At 49.5% G+C, this 18,058-nt stretch overlaps 8 protein-coding genes across 8 annotated transcripts; 5 read left to right on the forward strand and 3 right to left on the reverse strand.

The window, feature by feature from the left end:
* Positions 1-41: 41 nt before the first annotated feature.
* Positions 42-1,415, reverse strand: BGW36DRAFT_298767 (uncharacterized protein; the record flags this gene model as incomplete). Its single annotated transcript, XM_046211465.1, has 1 exon — positions 42-1,415. One exon carries the CDS (start codon positions 1,413-1,415, stop codon positions 42-44), a length of 1,374 nt encoding a protein of 457 aa, XP_046070702.1.
* A 1,183-nt stretch (positions 1,416-2,598) lies between these two features.
* Positions 2,599-2,937, forward strand: BGW36DRAFT_398765 (putative stress response RCI peptide; the record flags this gene model as incomplete). Its single annotated transcript, XM_046218443.1, has 3 exons — positions 2,599-2,615; positions 2,727-2,861; positions 2,916-2,937. 3 exons carry the CDS (start codon positions 2,599-2,601, stop codon positions 2,935-2,937), a joined length of 174 nt encoding a protein of 57 aa, XP_046070703.1.
* Positions 2,938-4,125: 1,188 nt separating this feature from the next.
* BGW36DRAFT_204430 (uncharacterized protein) lies at positions 4,126-6,751 on the forward strand. The gene is made up of 2 exons (XM_046209882.1): positions 4,126-4,238; positions 4,296-6,751. The coding sequence occupies exon 2, from the start codon at positions 4,308-4,310 to the stop codon at positions 6,492-6,494; it is 2,187 nt and encodes a 728-aa protein (XP_046070704.1). The 5' UTR covers positions 4,126-4,238; positions 4,296-4,307; the 3' UTR covers positions 6,495-6,751.
* A 1,575-nt stretch (positions 6,752-8,326) lies between these two features.
* On the forward strand, positions 8,327-8,657 carry BGW36DRAFT_361254 (uncharacterized protein; the record flags this gene model as incomplete). The annotated part of the gene is made up of 2 exons (XM_046214261.1): positions 8,327-8,416; positions 8,442-8,657. The coding sequence occupies 2 exons, from the start codon at positions 8,327-8,329 to the stop codon at positions 8,655-8,657; spliced, it is 306 nt and encodes a 101-aa protein (XP_046070705.1).
* A 1,143-nt stretch (positions 8,658-9,800) lies between these two features.
* Positions 9,801-11,827, forward strand: BGW36DRAFT_382928 (phosphatidyl synthase). Its single transcript, XM_046216604.1, has 2 exons — positions 9,801-10,405; positions 10,459-11,827. Exons 1-2 carry the CDS (start codon positions 10,011-10,013, stop codon positions 11,417-11,419), a joined length of 1,356 nt encoding a protein of 451 aa, XP_046070706.1. The 5' UTR covers positions 9,801-10,010; the 3' UTR covers positions 11,420-11,827.
* Positions 11,828-12,347: 520 nt separating this feature from the next.
* BGW36DRAFT_429439 (putative lipase/serine esterase) lies at positions 12,348-13,881 on the reverse strand (the record flags this gene model as incomplete). The annotated part of the gene is made up of 2 exons (XM_046220690.1): positions 12,348-13,683; positions 13,754-13,881. 2 exons carry the CDS (start codon positions 13,879-13,881, stop codon positions 12,348-12,350), a joined length of 1,464 nt encoding a protein of 487 aa, XP_046070707.1.
* A 915-nt stretch (positions 13,882-14,796) lies between these two features.
* On the forward strand, positions 14,797-16,652 carry BGW36DRAFT_398771 (putative RNA exonuclease Rex3; the record flags this gene model as incomplete). The annotated part of the gene is made up of 2 exons (XM_046218444.1): positions 14,797-16,461; positions 16,488-16,652. The coding sequence occupies 2 exons, from the start codon at positions 14,797-14,799 to the stop codon at positions 16,650-16,652; spliced, it is 1,830 nt and encodes a 609-aa protein (XP_046070708.1).
* Positions 16,653-16,763: 111 nt separating this feature from the next.
* Positions 16,764-17,990, reverse strand: BGW36DRAFT_382933 (putative 60S ribosomal protein L22). The gene is made up of 4 exons (XM_046216605.1): positions 17,582-17,990; positions 17,431-17,466; positions 17,174-17,370; positions 16,764-17,106 (listed from the first exon to the last, which is right to left on the reverse strand). The coding sequence occupies exons 1-4, from the start codon at positions 17,591-17,593 to the stop codon at positions 16,980-16,982; spliced, it is 372 nt and encodes a 123-aa protein (XP_046070709.1). The 5' UTR covers positions 17,594-17,990; the 3' UTR covers positions 16,764-16,979.
* Positions 17,991-18,058: the final 68 nt, after the last annotated feature.

The following is an 18,058-nucleotide window of genomic DNA, read 5'->3' on the forward strand; positions in this document are numbered from 1 at the left end:
GATACATCTATATTGTACAATCGTATTTATCATCGTCAAGATCATTCGTAGCAGAAGATTTCAACCCGAGATCCAGGAACGGACAGTTTTGTTCGACATACTCTACCGTTCGGGGACAAGCCCGATGATTTCGTTGAATAGCTGATTGCCGTCTCAGAAAGACCCCCGAAGTGGTTGGGTATAACAACCATGTCATCGGAGGACGTGTCTTGAGATGAGGATGATGGAATCGTCAGCTCTGTTCCGACGGATGCACCCACGGCGAATGAACACGAAAGAGGACTGTTATTCCTGTCTTCTGGCAGTTCCGTGTTATTTTCAACCACTTCTGGCTCAGTAGCAACGAAAAATTGAATGTTATCTCCGACAGGAGCGACGTGAGACAGTGAGGCAATATCTTCTTCCAGTCCCTGGCCGAGTAGTTCTGATATATCAAGATTGTCGTCGGGCTCGACGCTATGAGGAGACTGTGTGACGAATGTCTGGTCCAATGAAACTGGATTCTGCTGTGAAGATGTAAACTGATCCCAAAAACTAACTTCTGGGTCTAGAGATAGCAGGCCTTGCTTCTTGCCCCATCCCCCACCGCCGCTCACGACACGATGGATTCTGTTTCCATTCAGAATTGACTGGTTCAAGTCATTTCTACCATATTTCTCCGAGAGAAGTGCATTCAACGGTTCGACAAGAGCCCAGACTGCTACTCTCTGATGTGGTATGCCAAGCTCGCTGACATATCTGGGAAGCTCCTTCTCTAGCTCTGAGGAGGCGGGAATTGGGGACGACTTGCTAGATAGCTGCCGCAAAATGTTACCCATACTAGACACAACGCTTCGACGCTGGGTAACTGGACGGAGGGGAACGGTGATAGAGCTGCGCGCTTCACTAGCGGGATATCTGATGTCGCAGATTGATAGATCCTTCCAATTATCTAGGACATAGCCCTTAGATGCTGCATCATAGATCCATCGAAGCCCTAGTAACGTTCTATCTTTTCCGTTCACAAATATTGTATTGGTGAGCCGTAGTCCCACTTCGCGGGCATATTGGTTGTCATCTTCGTTCTCGGCGGAATCGGAAGTACGCGGCGTCGAAAAAAAGAAAGCAGGTTCGGCAGGACTGCTACTTCTGACATGGGCTGGTTGTGACGCTGAAACAGCTATCGCAGAGCTATCGACTAGCAGAAGCGATAGTCCCGCGGCACCCAATGGCACTCTAGGACGGTTGCTTTGCAAAGTCGATATCTTGTCTACCACAGCCACGACAGTGTAGACGACACTCGGCAATTCACGGTGATGGATACTCTTAAGCAACGGATTCACCCATTCTGCAAGGAGCGAGCTAGATGGATCTGTCCACGAGGCAAATTCGGGGGAAGCGAAAAGGACAGGCACAGTCGAGTGCGTTCTCGTCATCGGCTGGAGCTCCGGGTAGAAAGATGTGACATGGTCAACTGTCTTGGTACAATCATTAGATCAGCAACGTGTATCACCATATCATGACGGGACAAAAAAAGTTACCAAGTGCTCCGGCTTGTGACAGGCCCATGTTATTGCTCGCAGATTCCTGGTCGCTGCATTGTTCCTGGAGGGAGCGGAATCGTCAGAGCTGATTCTTCGCAGCAAAGACGGCGCTGTTGGCCTATTGTAGGGGAGGACCGGTCTCCGTATGACGCATATCGAGGCACCTCTCGCAGACGAGCGTGCGACGCAAAAGGAAATATTCAGCATGAGAGCATGGGCGCGGATCGAGCAACGGATGGGAACATGAGATTATCTGTTGATCATGATGAATTGAAGCCAATGCTTGGCAAGGCGGCCCTGTGTGGGACTAGCATTAATCAGCGATGCAAGTAACTTAGTTAACTAAGTTTGCGCAAATGCAACATTAATAATAATTACGGATCCTGAGAGCGTCCATGTGATTGGCTAGCATGGGTATTTCTAGATTGTTACTATTCGTCAGGATCAGGGTTGCTTCTGTTGGCACAACTTGTGTCCGACAAACATGCTTAAAAATAGAGTTGAGGCAGCAGCATTACTTCCATTATTTTCCTTCACTGCGCAGCTGAGGTGACTCAAATATGAGGCGGCGTGGAATTGGGGGAGCTTCATCAGGGGATTCACTCAGCACTGCTGTAAGTAGTGCGTACCTACTCCCCCGGCTGTGTGCAACGTGATTATTTACGAAGCATTCCATGATGTATTCATATGTAAACAGTAGTAGATAATCATAGCACCCAACCCATTGACCTTGGAGTACTGTACATAATCATGACCGCATAGGATGGCCAATCTTGGCAACGGCGGGCAACGGCCAATCAGACAGCTCGGGCACAGCTCGCGCCTCAGTGTGGCGTTACTGCTACGGCTATGTGGATGACGTCGAGGCCCGTCCTGCCTTGGAGGCCTGAGGCTGGGAGGTGCTACTTAAGCGTCCGCCGCTGCCAGGCCCAATTTCTGCTGTTCCTCTCTCTCCAGTCACCAACCACTATCTGTACCTCCGTCAATCGCATTCTTTTCTGCGCATCCATTCCTCCGATCATCTATAGAACAGTCATCGTTGCGAGCCCCAGCTCCTTCAATTCCACTCGCCAACATGCCTTTCACCGCCTCGTAAGTGCTCTCGCGCCGTCACAACGCTTCGAGTTTCGAGCGAGACGCGACCTCGCAATGAAATCAACTTTGGGCTATCCAATGCGTGCTAACCGTGATCTCTCCCATCAGTGACATCTGCAAGATCATCTTCGCCATCGTCCTCCCTCCTCTAGGTGTCTTCCTGGAGCGCGGATGCGGCGCCGACTTGCTAATCAACATCTGTTTGACCATCCTGGGTTACATCCCTGGTATCATCCACGCTCTGTATGCTACTCGCCCCTTGTCAATGACTGCGGCTGCTTGCTAATTGTGATCTAGGTACATTATCCTAAAATACTAGACAATATCGCGCCATCCCCGGAAAGCAGCGCTTAATTACATCACGAACCAGCGGCTTTCTGCGAACGCCCGGCGGAGAGGGGATCCGGGCCTGCCGACGACTCTGCGTTACTGCTACCGAGTTCTCCCTGGACTGTAATTGCGGTCTCCACGCAGCGCTTCTCTTTGGTCGTCGACCTCGCCCGCCTAACCTTCTTTGGCTAGCTCCAGTTTAATCGTCTTGGCGATGTTGCTCTGATTGCGGTTTCCTGCTCTTTGCCTTCGAATGATACCAGTTTTGTTTCGCGTTGTGTCGCGCTCTCGGCTCATTGTCGCCTTTTCCTTTTGTGTATGTGTGTGCGTCGGGCAGTGATGGACTGTGTGGGCTGTGCTCTGGGTTCTCTTGGGGTCTCCAGACGGCCAACCTTTGTACCTTAAGTCACCTAGTCTAGAAACTTCACCCATTGATAATCCACTATTTCCAACCCCCAAGAATTGATTTTTCCCTGTAGACAATTACTCTGCATTATTACAAGAAGTTCGGGGCGTAGTTCGCCGGGTGCTATCTGCTAGTTACATCATGCCGCCGATCACTATTTGTGGAGGGCGGCGATCAGGTACTATCAGGAGGCTGACGATTGGCCATTACTGCAATACTGATGCGATCGCAGGCAAAGACAGCCTGTCTCGGAGACAAAACTTGAAGAAGCGCCAGCCAGAAGAAAAGAACAGAGACCAGCAACGATCGAGAGGCAGCGCCGCAGCGCCACCGAGAGGTCACATGACTTCACGTCATGGCTGGAACTGGCCAATCGCTGTGCTGCATGGTCGATCCGGCAGAAGGTAGCCGCCCACGCGGCGCGTATCCAAACCGGCCCAGTGCTTCCGCAACCAACCACATATGCCGCGCTGAAGAAAACCGTTCTGCAGTCTTGCGTGGCTGTGAACAATGTCTTGTCGTTTCAAGATGGCGCGTACACGTCAAGAGCGCTCCAGTCTACCGACTCCTGGCGCGTAGGGGCTCGGCTATACCCAATCGCAGCATGGACGGGCTTTCGAAGGCGTCGATTCTTGTTTCATCTTGATCTGTGATTTTATATAATATGATTTACCCAAAGCTGTTTTCAATCTGGCCTCACGATGCTGGAGAGAATCTACTTTCAAGCGTGGTGTCTTCGCTGACTACGCTCGAACAGCCCTCCAAGCCTTACCAGTCATACTTCAACTTCTACTACCACCACTGTCAGTCATACTACTATGTCTGACTGTAGACCATCAGATTGTTTGGGATAGCCATCTATCCTTCTATTCCGCACGAGGCAGGTATGTTTACCTTAAGCTGCGTGCATCGAATTGCTCCTACTGACCTCTTCTTCCCAGGTTACCCACAGTATGCTTCTAGCCCTTGGAGAATGGCGAAGCAGTGTACTCCTCATTGCTTCAATCACTATCGGGCTGGCCCAGGCCTCAAGCGCCAGTTGCGACTCATCCGACAAAGGACAATGGCTTACCCAAGTCATCCCGACTTGTGCATTGCCCTGCGTCGAGCATTTCATTCAGAGCGAATTCGACTCGGGCTCTTGTTGCGATGGAACGTCGCTTACCTGCCTGTGTCAAACAAATAGCACGAGTGGGCTTACATTGGGAGAGGCGGCGTTTGCCTGTACAATTGGATCTTGCGCTGGGGATATAGCATCGAATACAGCCGGTGCGGCGTATGGAATTTGCAACGATGTGTATGGAGCGTTGCCCGAAACGCACGCTACGATCACAGCAACAAGGTTCATTTCAGCGACACAAATACCAAGCTCGTCTGCCACTTCAGAGCCATTGTCAACCACCGTTCCGACCGCCCGGCCCTCAGCTACCGAGTCATTGTCACCGACAACAACCCTTAGTACGCAGGTCAGTAGCACCCATGTCATTCCAACCATAACTACATTCGCAGCCTCAACCATACCCAGTCTCACGACGTCCATCGCAAGTTCTTCGACGCCAGCCTATTCTCCTGCTGTTCAGTCCTCGGCTAAGCTCAGCTCACCTGCCGTCATCGGAATATCGGTAGCATCTGGTATTTCAACCATTTTCTTGATCTCAGTTGCAGTCCTTTTATGTGGAAGGAAGCTCAGGCGTCGAAAGATGGAGTCCAAGGAGAATTTTGAAATAGGAGGCTACATGAGTGAACCTCCGGAATTTAATACCGGTGTCTCGTCAAACCCAATAAATCCAGCACCAACCCCTGGAGGAGCTGTGAATATTGGTCCAAATTTCCACCAGTTTCCCTTGCAGCCGGTGATCGGGAATGGGCCGTTGCAGGTAGTTACTCATATGCAGGACAAGGAAATAACTGCCCATGTCTTTACTCCGGAAACGAACCACAGTGATTCCCCGGAAAGCCAGACTTCGCAGCATACGTTTTCCCTGCTCCTTCCTGAGAAAAAGGCAACATACGGACTTTTCCCAGAACCTCTTAAGCTTATCCGCGTCCGACAGCCACCCATTCCACGCCCATCGAGCGAGGCAACTATCATTGAAGAGGATGAAGACCGACCGAAGAGTATTTTTGGTCCTCTTCTTGATCGATCCCGAATGCCTTCCCGGGCGGGTTTGGAGGACAGACAGAATGGACAACTTGCGCGACGCCCCGTAGGGCTTCCAAGTAATCCTCGAGCAAGGATGCGTCCCAAGAATAGAAATCGAGATCAAAACTCATTACACTTGGGCAGTCAAATCTATAAATGGGAAACCCCAGATGACGTTGGATTACCACCCACTCCCCCTCCAAAGAGTGATGGCAGTGTCGCTGTAGGGCGTGCTGTCACACGATATTCACTGGGCCCAGGTCCTTCTCCTGGACATTTCAGCACTGGGAGCACACGCCTACAGAGAAATTTCTCCCGCCTTGGCAATGGCCATCGCCCGATGAACCGTACAATGGGGACGTCTGAGACCCCAGCCACAAGCCCTGATGCTCCCGAGGCTGATTATAACGAGGCAGGCCACTCACCTGCGATGCCCGCACAACTTACTCCAGTCCAAGAAACAAACACCAACGAGGACATTCAAAGGGTTAAACGCTCGCCCGTGAAATACCCCACAGCTCTCCGCTCGGCATCTGTAGCTCCTGTTGCTGTTGTTGTGCCTTCGCCTCGAGTGGCCAAACTATATAGCAGCCAAACAAGCACAACAAAGCAGGATGAACAAGATTCCACTGATGCATGTTCGCGCAGCCCATCTACCTTGGGTCTTTTCAATATACCTCTTTTTCTGGATACCTCATCCAGGTCCCGATCAAGCAGCCCGGGAAAACTGCTAGCAAAAAGACGCGGCGAGAAAATGGCGGAGCGGATGGAGAACGCATTTCGAATTGGGGTGCAGAACGACCAAGGCACATCCGTGAATCAAAACCGAGGACGCCCAAGGTGGAAAGTTGTTAGGAACGACAGCTTGTCTGGCACGGTATCTGTGGCTAGATCAAATACACCCAAAACCCCTCGAACTGAGGAAATCAAACCCTCTCAGAAACATAACATCACGCCAACAAGAAGAGGCGAAGATCTCTATCTTAGCGTGGACTAGCATCGTTCTACATTGGACCGTACGAAGAACATTCACTACAATATTTCATAGTGTCTGTACAGATATTTCATTTTATGCTTGTATACCCTAGATGGTCGATTTAGCGTTTTCGTCACAACCGTTGTCTCCTGGTTGAGCCAGTTGTGCTTCTGTATTATATACCATGTTGGGATCCACGTCTGTACCATAGCTTACTCGATTCGCACTAGAACGAGGTATAATGACTTTCTCTAATTTAATTTTCATCTCCATGAAACATTTACACTATCGTCATTACCCGTATGGGCTGAAGGCTTGAAGTAGTGTCAGGGCTCAGCGCGCCGAACCGCTGTGAAATACGTCAGCGGCTGATATGTAGGCTGTTACCCATAGGGCTGATGTAACTTGGTCACTCTTCTTAGCACATATACCAGTGGCAGCGCGAGAGGGAGGGAGATCAACTATCTTGATAGAAATCAATCTTGAATCGACACATTTTCTCTGTACTGATGCCTGTTCAAAGCATCGACAACTGCTGTTTCCAGAAGAAAATATCGAAAAAAATCTCTCATCGTAATCCATGGTACGGCATTCCATTCTAGTTTCATCCGCAAGCCACCTGCAAGCCACAACAGAATATAGTTTACATTATGTCTGGTTGCTTTAGAGGATTATGGTGTGTGTAATTTAAATTGAGTCATCGGGCTTGAAGTGATCTACATTCGGCCCCTGTTGCAGCGCAGCACTGCAAGCTCGTGGCGCCTGGTCAGTGCGGGATAGAACAGAGAGGATTGGATTGAAGCAAAGGTTATCTACTAGATGATAGTGAAATAATAGAGACGGCTTCTATAGAGGGGTTTATCGAACCGACATTATGGTATATTTTTATAAGGGACAAAACCCTAATTCATCTATGCATTACATCATTTGACACCCAATGCTGCACACCATGACCCCGACACATGTGATATTGGTTTATCTAACCCTAATACATGAGTACTTGCATAATACATTTGACACTGATGTTATGCATACTAGTATTGATCAATGCGGGGGTGGACCTGGCCCCGTCCCAGTTGACATGTGGATGTCCATAAAATATGGATATTTGTCGGCCAGCTCAGACCTTTTCCCCTCTCGTCCTCGTGCCTCCGCTAATGACAAGGGGGGGGGGGATATTGTAACGATACATTGGAATCCTTCAAAGAGCCGAAGCAATGATATATTCGCCAGCAATGCGTATTGGGGGACGGGCCAATAGCATCAATGTGCAGCAAGACCAAGCGTTGCATTATTAATAGTAACCATAATGAAGGCGTATTAAGTGGCCGTGCTTTGTTCTGCTCGGATTTCTATACTCCGGGCATTACATGAAACACTGATAAGTGAGTACTTCATGTAGTAAGAGTGGATGTATCAGTGTGCCCGTCCCTCGTCGTGGGGGCCCAGTTGTATTTGGCAGACCGGGGAAGTGGAGCGATTCCACGATGCAGGCCAGTCTGGGGAGGAGACCTAGTTAGGAGGTAAGTTAGTTACTGTGCTATCACTGCATTGTCGTGGCATGCTGCCTGGTAGGGTAATTACTAAGTAGGTAGCAGTATGTGGCAGGCTGCAAGATGATTGGGCCGGTGTTCCTGCCTTAGGCGCGAATAGACGGAAACGGCCGGGCGTCCGGGCCACAGGAATGACGTCACACCGTCCCGAGGCTGCCCGAGCGCTAGGCCGTCATCGGGCTAGCGCGGGGTGCGCGCCTTCCCTGTTCTGCTTCTGCTTACTACTGCAGTTACTACCAGTACAACTAACTTAGTTAGCATAGTACTCCGCAGTCTCGTAGCAATTCCAAGAGAGCAGGCATGGCGTCAGCTTTGCTCCTCCTGCTCAGCCTTGGCTCTTCACTGTTCAGCCCTCCACGGCTCCCACGACGCTGCCGATTGGCCGTCCAGGTGAGTTGCAAGTATGTCTGGTCAGATCCGGTGTAGGCTGACCATTTTGGTATCGCGCTATGCCGCTGGTGGTAATCCCGAACTAAGCCCAATTGGTCCGATTGGCCTCTCCAGAGTCCAGAGTCGCAGAACCCATGGCCATGGGTATGCGCTCTGTCTGTTTGCGAATAATGAAGGCCCGCATGCTGTCGAATCGCTGGACCAGAACTTGCACATGTCGCCAACCCAGCGTTTCAGCTAGCGCCATCGTATTTTGAATGGTAACATGTCGAGCACGGGAAGGAAATTCTCGCCAGGATAATAACGGGTCGAATCGATGCGACATTATTGCCTGCCTGGTGAAAGTGACGTTTGCATCTCGGTGACGCAGCACCAGAACTAACAACTCCTAGTTCTGTATAGCATAAAACACAGGCCTGTTTGTCCCTCCACCTGTGACGTTATCGGCTTCTTCGGCATACCCCTCCACGGCATCGCAAACCAGAGTGCCGAAAAAAAAGGGTCAAAAGGAGACAAAACAACAACCATGCATCCACCGTGATTGATCGAATATCCTGCTTTGTCCGCGTAATATGAACTCAACCACTATCAGGACCCGCTACTTTACTTGCTCGATTCATTGTTATTGAGTGATTGATTCCACCAGAGATAATAATAATCAACACTCATTTGGTGAATCCCGCAACTAGCCCTGCTAATATGCATGGATTACATGAAATAACCCCTCGATTCGTTGTCGAAACTCAAAGGCGCGGGTGCTGTATCCACTCGCTTTTTGATGCTTCGTGCTGTTTCGACCGCGGTATTGATGGTATTATGTTTCGATGGTATCCATTACCGCCGTTTCTCACTTGCGCCAGCCTAGCTCCAGCTACCGAAAGACAGACACTTGGTAAGAGAGGTATTTTATTATGCATGATAATGCGCCGTCGATGTGCGAGGAGGGGGACTGCTCAGCCATACTTAGCGGTTCCGCTTGTGGATCCACAGGACCGTCGTTTTTCTGAGTTTCTCCGTTTCGACTGCGACGTACTTGTCCTATTCAGAAAACGTACGTCCTTGAACCATAGGAATATGTGGGAACCCTAAGCGGAAATTGTGGGCCGTTGTCGCCGCCTGTTGGGCTGCGACACTCAGGATCTCCATCTCTGCGCCGTTGTTGGTTCGACGATTGATGAGGCGGCGTCACAGCTCTCATCTGTTCGCTACCAGCGAGTGCGACACTAATAACTCTTGTTATTCGTTATTCACACCCTCTTGAACAAGTAACGCGGATTATTTGGTACGGGCCCGCTCGGTATGGGGACTAAATTCGCGGTGTGCCTAAAAGTATATAAAAAGCCTGGGTTCCCCTCCAGCTCCACCACACATCACATTATCCTCATTAAACAGGCAGTCACATGCCAACCTTTCATATATATATAGAATTGAGAAGCCGATTCACCCTTGAACCTCGTTTCTAATTGCATTTTTGTCTCCTTACACAGACAATCGATTGCGCGCGCAGGATTGCAATATATTGATCGCGGCCATCCCATCACCACCCCGCCCTTATCTGCACTTGAGTAGACATATCATATTCGACATCTTCGTTATGGCTACCACCAAAAACCTCTCTGTGCCACAGCCCCAGCTGACTCGGCGTGTCTCGTCCGAGGAAGCGCACCGTGTAGATTTGTTCGGTGGGCCTACAGTGGTCGTCCCGCCGAAACATCTCATGGCTGGTGGCGAGGGCTTTACCACCGCAGAAGCGATCGAACTCGCCAAGAGACATCTAGAAGAATCGTCTTCCTCCGAGGAAGCCAGCCCGCTTACTGGCTCCCCTGTTCTCGGAGCGACAACTGCTAGCACAACTTCTTCAGCCACCACGGACAAATACGCCTTTGCCTTCGATATTGATGGTGTGCTAATTCGCGGAGGCAAGGCTATTCCAGAGGCTGTTGAGGCCATGAGGGTCCTTAACGGCGAGAATGAATATGGCATCAGAGTGTAAGTTTACGGATTAAATGAGCCTGTATCTGCCAGGCACTGACGTTTGTCAGACCATATATCTTTGTCACGAATGGAGGTGGTAAGACTGAAGAGGAGCGCTGTCTTGATCTCAGTCGCCAGCTTGACCTTGAAGTCTCGCCCGGCCAGTTTATCTGCGGTCACACCCCTATGCGAGAAATGGCCGAGAAGTACAACACCGTTCTGGTCGTTGGTGGCGAAGGTGAAAAATGTCGTATCGTTGCAGAAGGATATGGCTTCAAGGACGTCGTCACTCCCGGCGATATTATCAAGACCAACCAGGATACCACCCCATTCCGCAAACTTACCGACGAGGAATGGGCGAACTCTCGCGTCCGCGACTTCTCCACGATGAACATCGAAGCCATTTTCGTCTTCGCCGACAGCCGCGACTGGGCCGGTGACCAACAGATTATCCTCGACTTGCTTATGGCTAAGAATGGTCGCCTTGGTACCCGCTCTGAGACCTTCGAGGAAGGACCTCCAATCTACTTCTCCCACAACGACGTTGTCTGGTCGACCGCCCATGACTACACTCGAATTGGCATGGGTGCTTTACGCGCCTCCCTCGAAGCTCTATTCAAGGCTGTTACCGGCAAAGAGTTAACTACCATCGCCTTCGGCAAGCCTCAACTTGGCACATTCCAATTCGCTACCCGTCTCCTTCGTCAATGGCGCAAGGATACCCATAGGATCAACCGTGCTCCTGACACAGTGTACTTTGTCGGTGACACGCCCGAGTCAGACATTCGCGGCACTAATGAATTCGATTCCCACCATGCATCTGGCGATGCCGAGTGGTATTCCATTCTCGTTAAGACTGGAGTCTTCCAAGAAGGTACTATTCCACGCTTCCCACCAAAGAAGACCGTGAACAACGTTCTTGAAGCCGTCAAATTTGGCATCCAGCGCGAATTCGCCAAGTCTGTCAAGGAGCAGGTTGGCAAGGGACAGGTCGATTCAGATATCGTTGAGATTGGTGTTCTAGAGTAATACCATGGTTTTCTCCACATTTCTACATTTTGTTGTTCTATACTATTTTCACGAGTTACGACTGCATGTGTTTGCATCATAAAAGATATCCAATGACGTTTTTAAAAAAGCCCTCCGTCATCTCTCACGGAGGTTAGATTCTATTTGAACGGATCTGTGATTTTGTGGCGTTGTGAATTACTTATATGCCCTCTCAGGCTCATGTCATTTTCAAGATTTTATTTCACCTTATCTCACTTTTTTGGTTCATCTCCCTCTCGATTCGATTCCTGGACGATAGCTTGGTTAGGGAGGCTTTATTACCTTGAATCTGGTATTCAGCTGTATCCATTGCTATAAATCTCTTCGGCTTTTGTATTTCTTTAGTATTTATATTAGCTTATGAATGATTAAAGATTAAAGTGACAAGTCCATACTTAACATAGCTTTATAAAGTAGCGGGGATCTGAATCTATATTGACATATTCTGATTCTAGGACTTACAATAACTCGCTCGCTCTAGTACACTGACACGCTCAACGCTATAAAATAACAATACCAACAAAATCCAACTGAGCATAAAACCCAAGAAAGCAAAATCATACGCTATCATTCATGTTTCGTCGCAATATTCAATTATGTTGCCTCACCATTCGCGAGTTATTTTCGTCTTTCTCTCGCCGGGTATATCCGCGATTTGCGGCGAATGGCCGTCTCAGGCACGGAGGCGTGCCGTGCTGCTACATTAATGTTGCACGCAGCCACTACTACGCTCTTTCTTTATATTCGGTGAGTCCAAGGATTAGTGGGGCGAGTCTGGTAGAAACATTGTGGCGAACGCTCGCTACAAGCAAGGAAACTTCAATCATCACATTCGGAGAATCATTCCAGGAAATCGAATTGTGATGGTCGTAGCATCAGGCAGCAGTGTCTGACCCAAGGTAGGTGATCAGATATGGAACTCCTTGTCCAACCAATGCCGCACCACAACCTTGCCCTCCGAAAACGAATCCTTGGGCATCCGTACTATTATCGCCGCATGGCTATGCCGTGCCTTGTGAATAAAGACGGGGTACTTTCTGAACCCGACGGCATTGAGCGAGTCAATGATATTAAATTGTGCCGGGGTGAGCGCGAGAATAGGAAACTCAGAATCATGCCGGCCGCTGTCAACCTCGGTTTGTTCCTGCAGTGGTCGTGACCACTGGTCCTTCTCATCTCCTGATACCGACTTCTGCCGGCTCATTCGACGTTGCCGCGTTACTTGTTTTGTGTATTCTTCATCGCGCTCAGAAAGATATTCATTTCCTTGCGAGGCGTTGACATTTTCGAATACGTCTTCAACGGCACCCCGTACATCTTGCACAATCAATGGGACTCGATATCGCCCGGGAAGTAGATCTGTCTTGCCCGCTTCATATAGCCTGATTCGTTTCTGACTCAACTGATTTTGAACGACGGAGTTTAGAAGGAAGAGCACGGAGCCAATGGGAATAAAAACCGCAATGAATACATAAAACGGCGCTACGTTCAAGAAAGTACGAAGCTGCTTTCTTGCATATGAGAGGTACGACATTTCTTCTAAGACGGAGGGCTGTTGTTGCAAGTGTGGAAGCACATGCGTATCTGGATCGATGATGACTGGTTCATACCCCTTGACGTAGTTGAAATTTGTATTTTCCGGATCAGGAAACGGGTGCACCTTTGACATTGCCGTAGTATAGAAGACTGTAGACCTATCATTGACTATGTTCGCGTATGCCGTTCGGTGTCGGAACTTTGCCAGTCCTCGCATGAAAATGCTGTTAGGGTCCGCAAGCAAACTCAACAACGGTTGGCCCGTACCGCGAAAATCGTCAATCATGAACATTTGTCGGCCCGACATCGAGACCGTACGGGCACCGAGTATATTCCAAATATGATTGGGAAGACCCTTTAGCGGCGAGCGTACTCCGACATGTGGCGATACGAAGGTGGTAAAATTCACGGGCTCGACCTTGTCCAGCCATCCGTTGGCTTGCAACAGACCGATAGCATATCGTGCGACCAAGCCACCTAGGGAGTACCCTACTACACTCAACTTCTTAATATGATATCCCTTCTCGGCTAGTTGTTCGAGCGTTTCTTCGATTTCGCGAGCGACACGTTCACCTCCCAGCTCGATTCCATCATAGGTATAGCTTCCTGGGTTTCGCTGCGCTGCCAGGACGAACAACCGATCTGCGCCATATCGTTCTCGAAGTGCGGATGCGACGTAATCAAGATGAGATGGGTTACCCCAGAGGCTACCAGACGAAGAGATCATTAGTTCACGTGCAACCATCGATGGGGGAGTATCCAGAGCACCATTCTTACCCGTGGACCAGAACACACAGGTGGTCAGCCGTCTTACCGCCGTCAGGACTGCCGTCCATTTCGAACAGCTTGTAATAATCGAGTCTTGGGCGAAACTCGAGGACGCTCTGGGGAGCAAAAGGAAGCATCGCTGCCTGCGGCTGGGTCGGATCGCCTTATGTCACGACCGCTATCGCACCAATAAGAAATAGTTTCTGCTCTGAAAGTGGGACCCCTGCTTATCGTCCAGCAGTGTTTGTTTTGTTTGCAGCGGAATGCACTCGCAGCTTCCTTTCACTCACTTACACACTCTCTCTCTCCCTCACTCCCTCGCTCTGACTGCAGCACTTGATAACTCTGGCTAGAATTTCAACCTAGAGGCGCTGGAGAGGCTGGTCGCTGACACTTCAAAAGGACGGGAAGTTTCCGGCCAGAAGCAAGCCAGATAGCAAGATTTGCTTGGACCAAGAGTCAGTACAATATATCGTGTCTGCCCGCCCTTATCAGCAGTCAGAGGCGGGTGGCGGTTCTCTTCTGCTTCCACGCCGTGGTATAGAGAGAGGGAAGGTCTATATCGACATAGACAACAGACGGCGGAACAGGGCACCTTTTGTTTGCTTTAGATCCAGCGCGACTCAATCTGTGCTACCTGGGTGGGAAAGGGGTCGTGTGCTTATCTACCGACACGGTCCATGGCCTATGATCCACGAGAGACTATTACTATTGCTATCGTGCCTCAATCTATACCGCCCCTTGTATCACCTCCTTACGCTCGTCTTATCTTCTTGAGATAAGCATTCCACGCTGGTCCCGCTGTGTGACGCCAAGACTAGGGCTCTTCGTTGATACGCTGGCCAGCCTTATCGCAGCTCCGTCTTCATCGGCGGTCTGTTAGTGCACTCTAAACAGTATCATTGGTTTGGTTACGGCTTCTCACTTTTGGGTACCTGACTAAACCTTCATTGATTGGTCACCCAGGTTTTGGGAAGCCTTAAGATTCCTTCCAGCTCTGTTCGTCTATTTATCATCAAGTATATACGGAGCATTTGACCACGACATGCATCATGTTTACCTCACTGGGTTTGTTCAATGCAATCGATTGCCCTGAAGGGAAGGAATGCCATCTTATAAGTTGCATATTTTCTCACTTGGATTCGAAGTCCAAAGAGCCACAACCGCAAACTCTACAATCAGACACTCTGAAAGACGCCACCACTCAACAAGAGCCCGTGCCAAAGAGGAGAAAATTTGAGCATAACAGCAAAACCAGCACCATCGAGATACAATTAGAACGAAAAGCACAGAGGTCCCACGATGTAGAACCACGGCGAGAAGTCAGTAAACTTGGCTCTGTGACTAGAAAGGTCTCTCCCCCTCCGGCCAAAGCACGCCAAAAGGGAGAAGGAAAGGAAAAGCCCACAGTCACCGCAACTTCTGCTGGTCAGCCATCAAAAGATGGAACGCCTTCACTTCGGCGGAAAGTCCCCAAGGAGCCCTTGAATCCACGAATGCTCATGAAAGCACCCGCACCCCACTCAGTGCGGTCATCAATCTTACAAAAGCTTCATGCAGCCATGTCGGCACTCAATGAACAGATGGTTAAAATCAAAGACAAAGACAAAGACAAAGAAAAGTCCTCACTGGTACTTTCTGCGGACGAACTGGTTGTCATGGCTCTGGACGAGGAGCACAAGGCGGCAAAGGATAACCCGAAGGTGTATGGAAACATCGTCAAACTACGTATCGTTAAATTGCAAAAGATGGCACTAGAGGACTGGGAGAGCGAGGTTTTGGCTCACCTTAATACGCGATATTACAAGATCGAGAAGCCAGAGTCCCCTCAGCAGGTGAAGCGATTTACAACAAATATGGAAGTAGACGAGGAGATTACCATCGCACGAATGTTGCGGACTGAGCTGAAGGGCAAAGAACAATTTGGTTACATTACAAAGGCACCTAGCCCAGAGGAAATCGAACAAGCCAAGAAGGGCATTGAGACTGCTCAAGGTTGGGAGAAATGTGACCGATGCGCCGGACGATTTCAGGTATTCCCTGGTCGGCGTGAGGATGGCACCCTGGCTACAGGCGGTCGTTGCACTTACCATCCAGGCAAAATTATACGTCCTGCCAGAAAAGCCACGGACCATATAACAGGCCAGGCTGATGCATATTTTCCATGCTGCAATGAGACAGTCGGGACTTCCGCAGGATGTACGAAAGCAGAACACCATGTATTCAAGGTTTCGGAAGGGAAGCGGTTGGCTGCTGTACTTCAATTCGAAGAAACGCCTGCACAAGAGGACAAAGTTCCTCGAAAACCAGTCACTTTTGACTGTGAAATGGCCTATACAACTCTCGGCATGGAACTAGTCCGTTTGACAGCCCTAAGTTGGCCCGATGGGGAGATGCTTCTCGACGTCCTAGTGAAACCCATCGGAGAAATTCTTGATCTCAACTCGCGATACTCCGGCATTTTCCCAGAACACTACACAAATGCGATACCATTCGGCACCCAAGTTCTTGAAAACAAAGCTGGGGTGGAAGAAGGAGAGATAATATCTCCTTCAATGCAGGTTGTAGACTCTCCTGCCAGAGCGCGGGCCCTCCTTTTCAAATACCTAGATCCGGATACACCTTTGATCGGACATGCAATTGAGAACGATTTGAATGCCGCGCGAATCATTCACCCAACTGTCATTGATACTGTACTATTGTACCCACACCCCGAGGTCTGCCTATCAGGTACAGTTTAAAGCATCTATCCAAGTTACATCTGGATCGAGATATTCAGATGGGCGGTGACAAGGGCCACGACTCAAAAGAAGACGCACTAGCAACTGGCGACTTGGTGAGGTTCAAGGTTGCTGAGAAAGCCCAAGTTTTGAAGCGTGCAGGATGGACATTCCAGCGCAATCCATGACGCTAGCGGTTGTTCCGACTCCACCTATTTGCGATGTACATAGAACTCGTGATATACGAGGGTGGCAATATTTTAATATTATATATATGTTCATAAATGAGATTGAAAAACAGTCAAGTTTTCATTTTTAGGGTCCACTGATTCTCTACCATTCATAACGTTATGCGTAGAGTCATAGACACGTGAAATATCTATGAAGGGTATTATAGCCGTACATCACACGAAACCATCCAAACATCGGAGTCAGGTAAAGTAGCCTAACATATGACAGCTTGTCGGCAAGGACAGTTGGTTTCCACCAAGTCAACTTGAAGCGGGAATATACGCTTAGTCCTCATCCTCCTCAGCCTCGTCGTTGACGACGTTGTAGAAGCGGAGTTCGTAGACACCCTTGGAGGTGGAGACGACACGCAGCCAGTCACGGAGCTGCTGCTTCTTGAGGAACTTCTTGGTCCTGTTATATATTAACAAACTTTCTCCCATCACAATGCCATGGATATGAGGGTGCAGTGCAGACGTACAGGTACTTAAGATAGCGACCGGAGAAAGGAATGTGGGTGACGACCTCGATCTTGCCATCGCCGGACTGGGAGATCTGGACGTTGTCGCCGAGGTTGCCGACACGGCCCTCAACCTTGATACGTTCGTGGAGGAACTTCTCGAAGGCAGAGACGTCGAAGATCTTGTCGCTAGCAGGCTGAGAAGCGTTGATCACGAACTGTACACTCGCTGATTAGCCCTCTGCTGCTTGCTGCTCGGTAAATCAGGAGATTCTCACCTTGTTCGTGACCTTTTGAGGCTTCTTGGAGCGAGCCTAAGATAATGCCAAAAACTCTAGATTAGCCTACTGTTCCATTTCCGAATCAAATCCCTGAGCCAATACCAGACTCGTTTGGGAGGAACAGCAAAGCAGTCTGAGATCAACGTACAGTGGGAGCCATTGTGACTGGGTGCTTGGTTGTAAGGGAGGGGTGTAAGGACGCAAAGAGGTAAATATCCTGCGCCTAGCTGTTTCGTGAATGTGGTGGTAGATAGGAAATTCCTAGCTGCTAGTTACTACTTACTATCGACAAGAAAAGTGGATTCGCACAGTGTGGTCGCGGAGTTCCCGATCGGGCACAGATTCAGGGCTAGGGCTGGGCCATCTGTGGTGTGGCTTTGGCCGTTTGGCTAGTTTGAATGGTTTGGCTGGTTTGCATCAGCCACTCATGATTGGCTCGCTTAGCGGGCGGCACTAGATCACGCCAGCGCACGGGCCAGGCCCTTCTGTCTATAAATACGTGCTCTCCGTTGTCACTCTTTGATTTTTTCTTCTTTTCTTCTCCAGCTCTCTTTGCCTTTTGGCTTAGATCAAGTGTAGTATCTGTTCTTTTCAGTTTAATCTCTGAAAGTGTTCTAAGGAACAC

Source organism: Talaromyces proteolyticus (genome assembly GCF_021365285.1).
Source record: "Talaromyces proteolyticus strain PMI_201 chromosome Unknown BGW36scaffold_8, whole genome shotgun sequence".
Taxonomy (NCBI): domain Eukaryota; kingdom Fungi; phylum Ascomycota; class Eurotiomycetes; order Eurotiales; family Trichocomaceae; genus Talaromyces; species Talaromyces proteolyticus.

Excerpts from the sequence above, each read along its gene's own strand:
- BGW36DRAFT_204430 (XM_046209882.1), top strand. The coding sequence starts at position 4,308 with ATGCTTCTAGCCCTTGGAGAATGGCGAAGCAGTGTACTCCTCATTGCT.
- BGW36DRAFT_382928 (XM_046216604.1), top strand. The coding sequence starts at position 10,011 with ATGGCTACCACCAAAAACCTCTCTGTGCCACAGCCCCAGCTGACTCGG. Across the intron at positions 10,406-10,458 it reads AATGAATATGGCATCAGAGT|ACCATATATCTTTGTCACGA; the intron begins GTAAGTTTACGG and ends GACGTTTGTCAG.
- BGW36DRAFT_382933 (XM_046216605.1), bottom strand. Across the intron at positions 17,371-17,430 it reads CTCAAAAGGTCACGAACAAG|TTCGTGATCAACGCTTCTCA; the intron begins GTGAGAATCTCC and ends GCGAGTGTACAG. Across the intron at positions 17,107-17,173 it reads GGTCGCTATCTTAAGTACCT|GACCAAGAAGTTCCTCAAGA; the intron begins GTACGTCTGCAC and ends AATATATAACAG.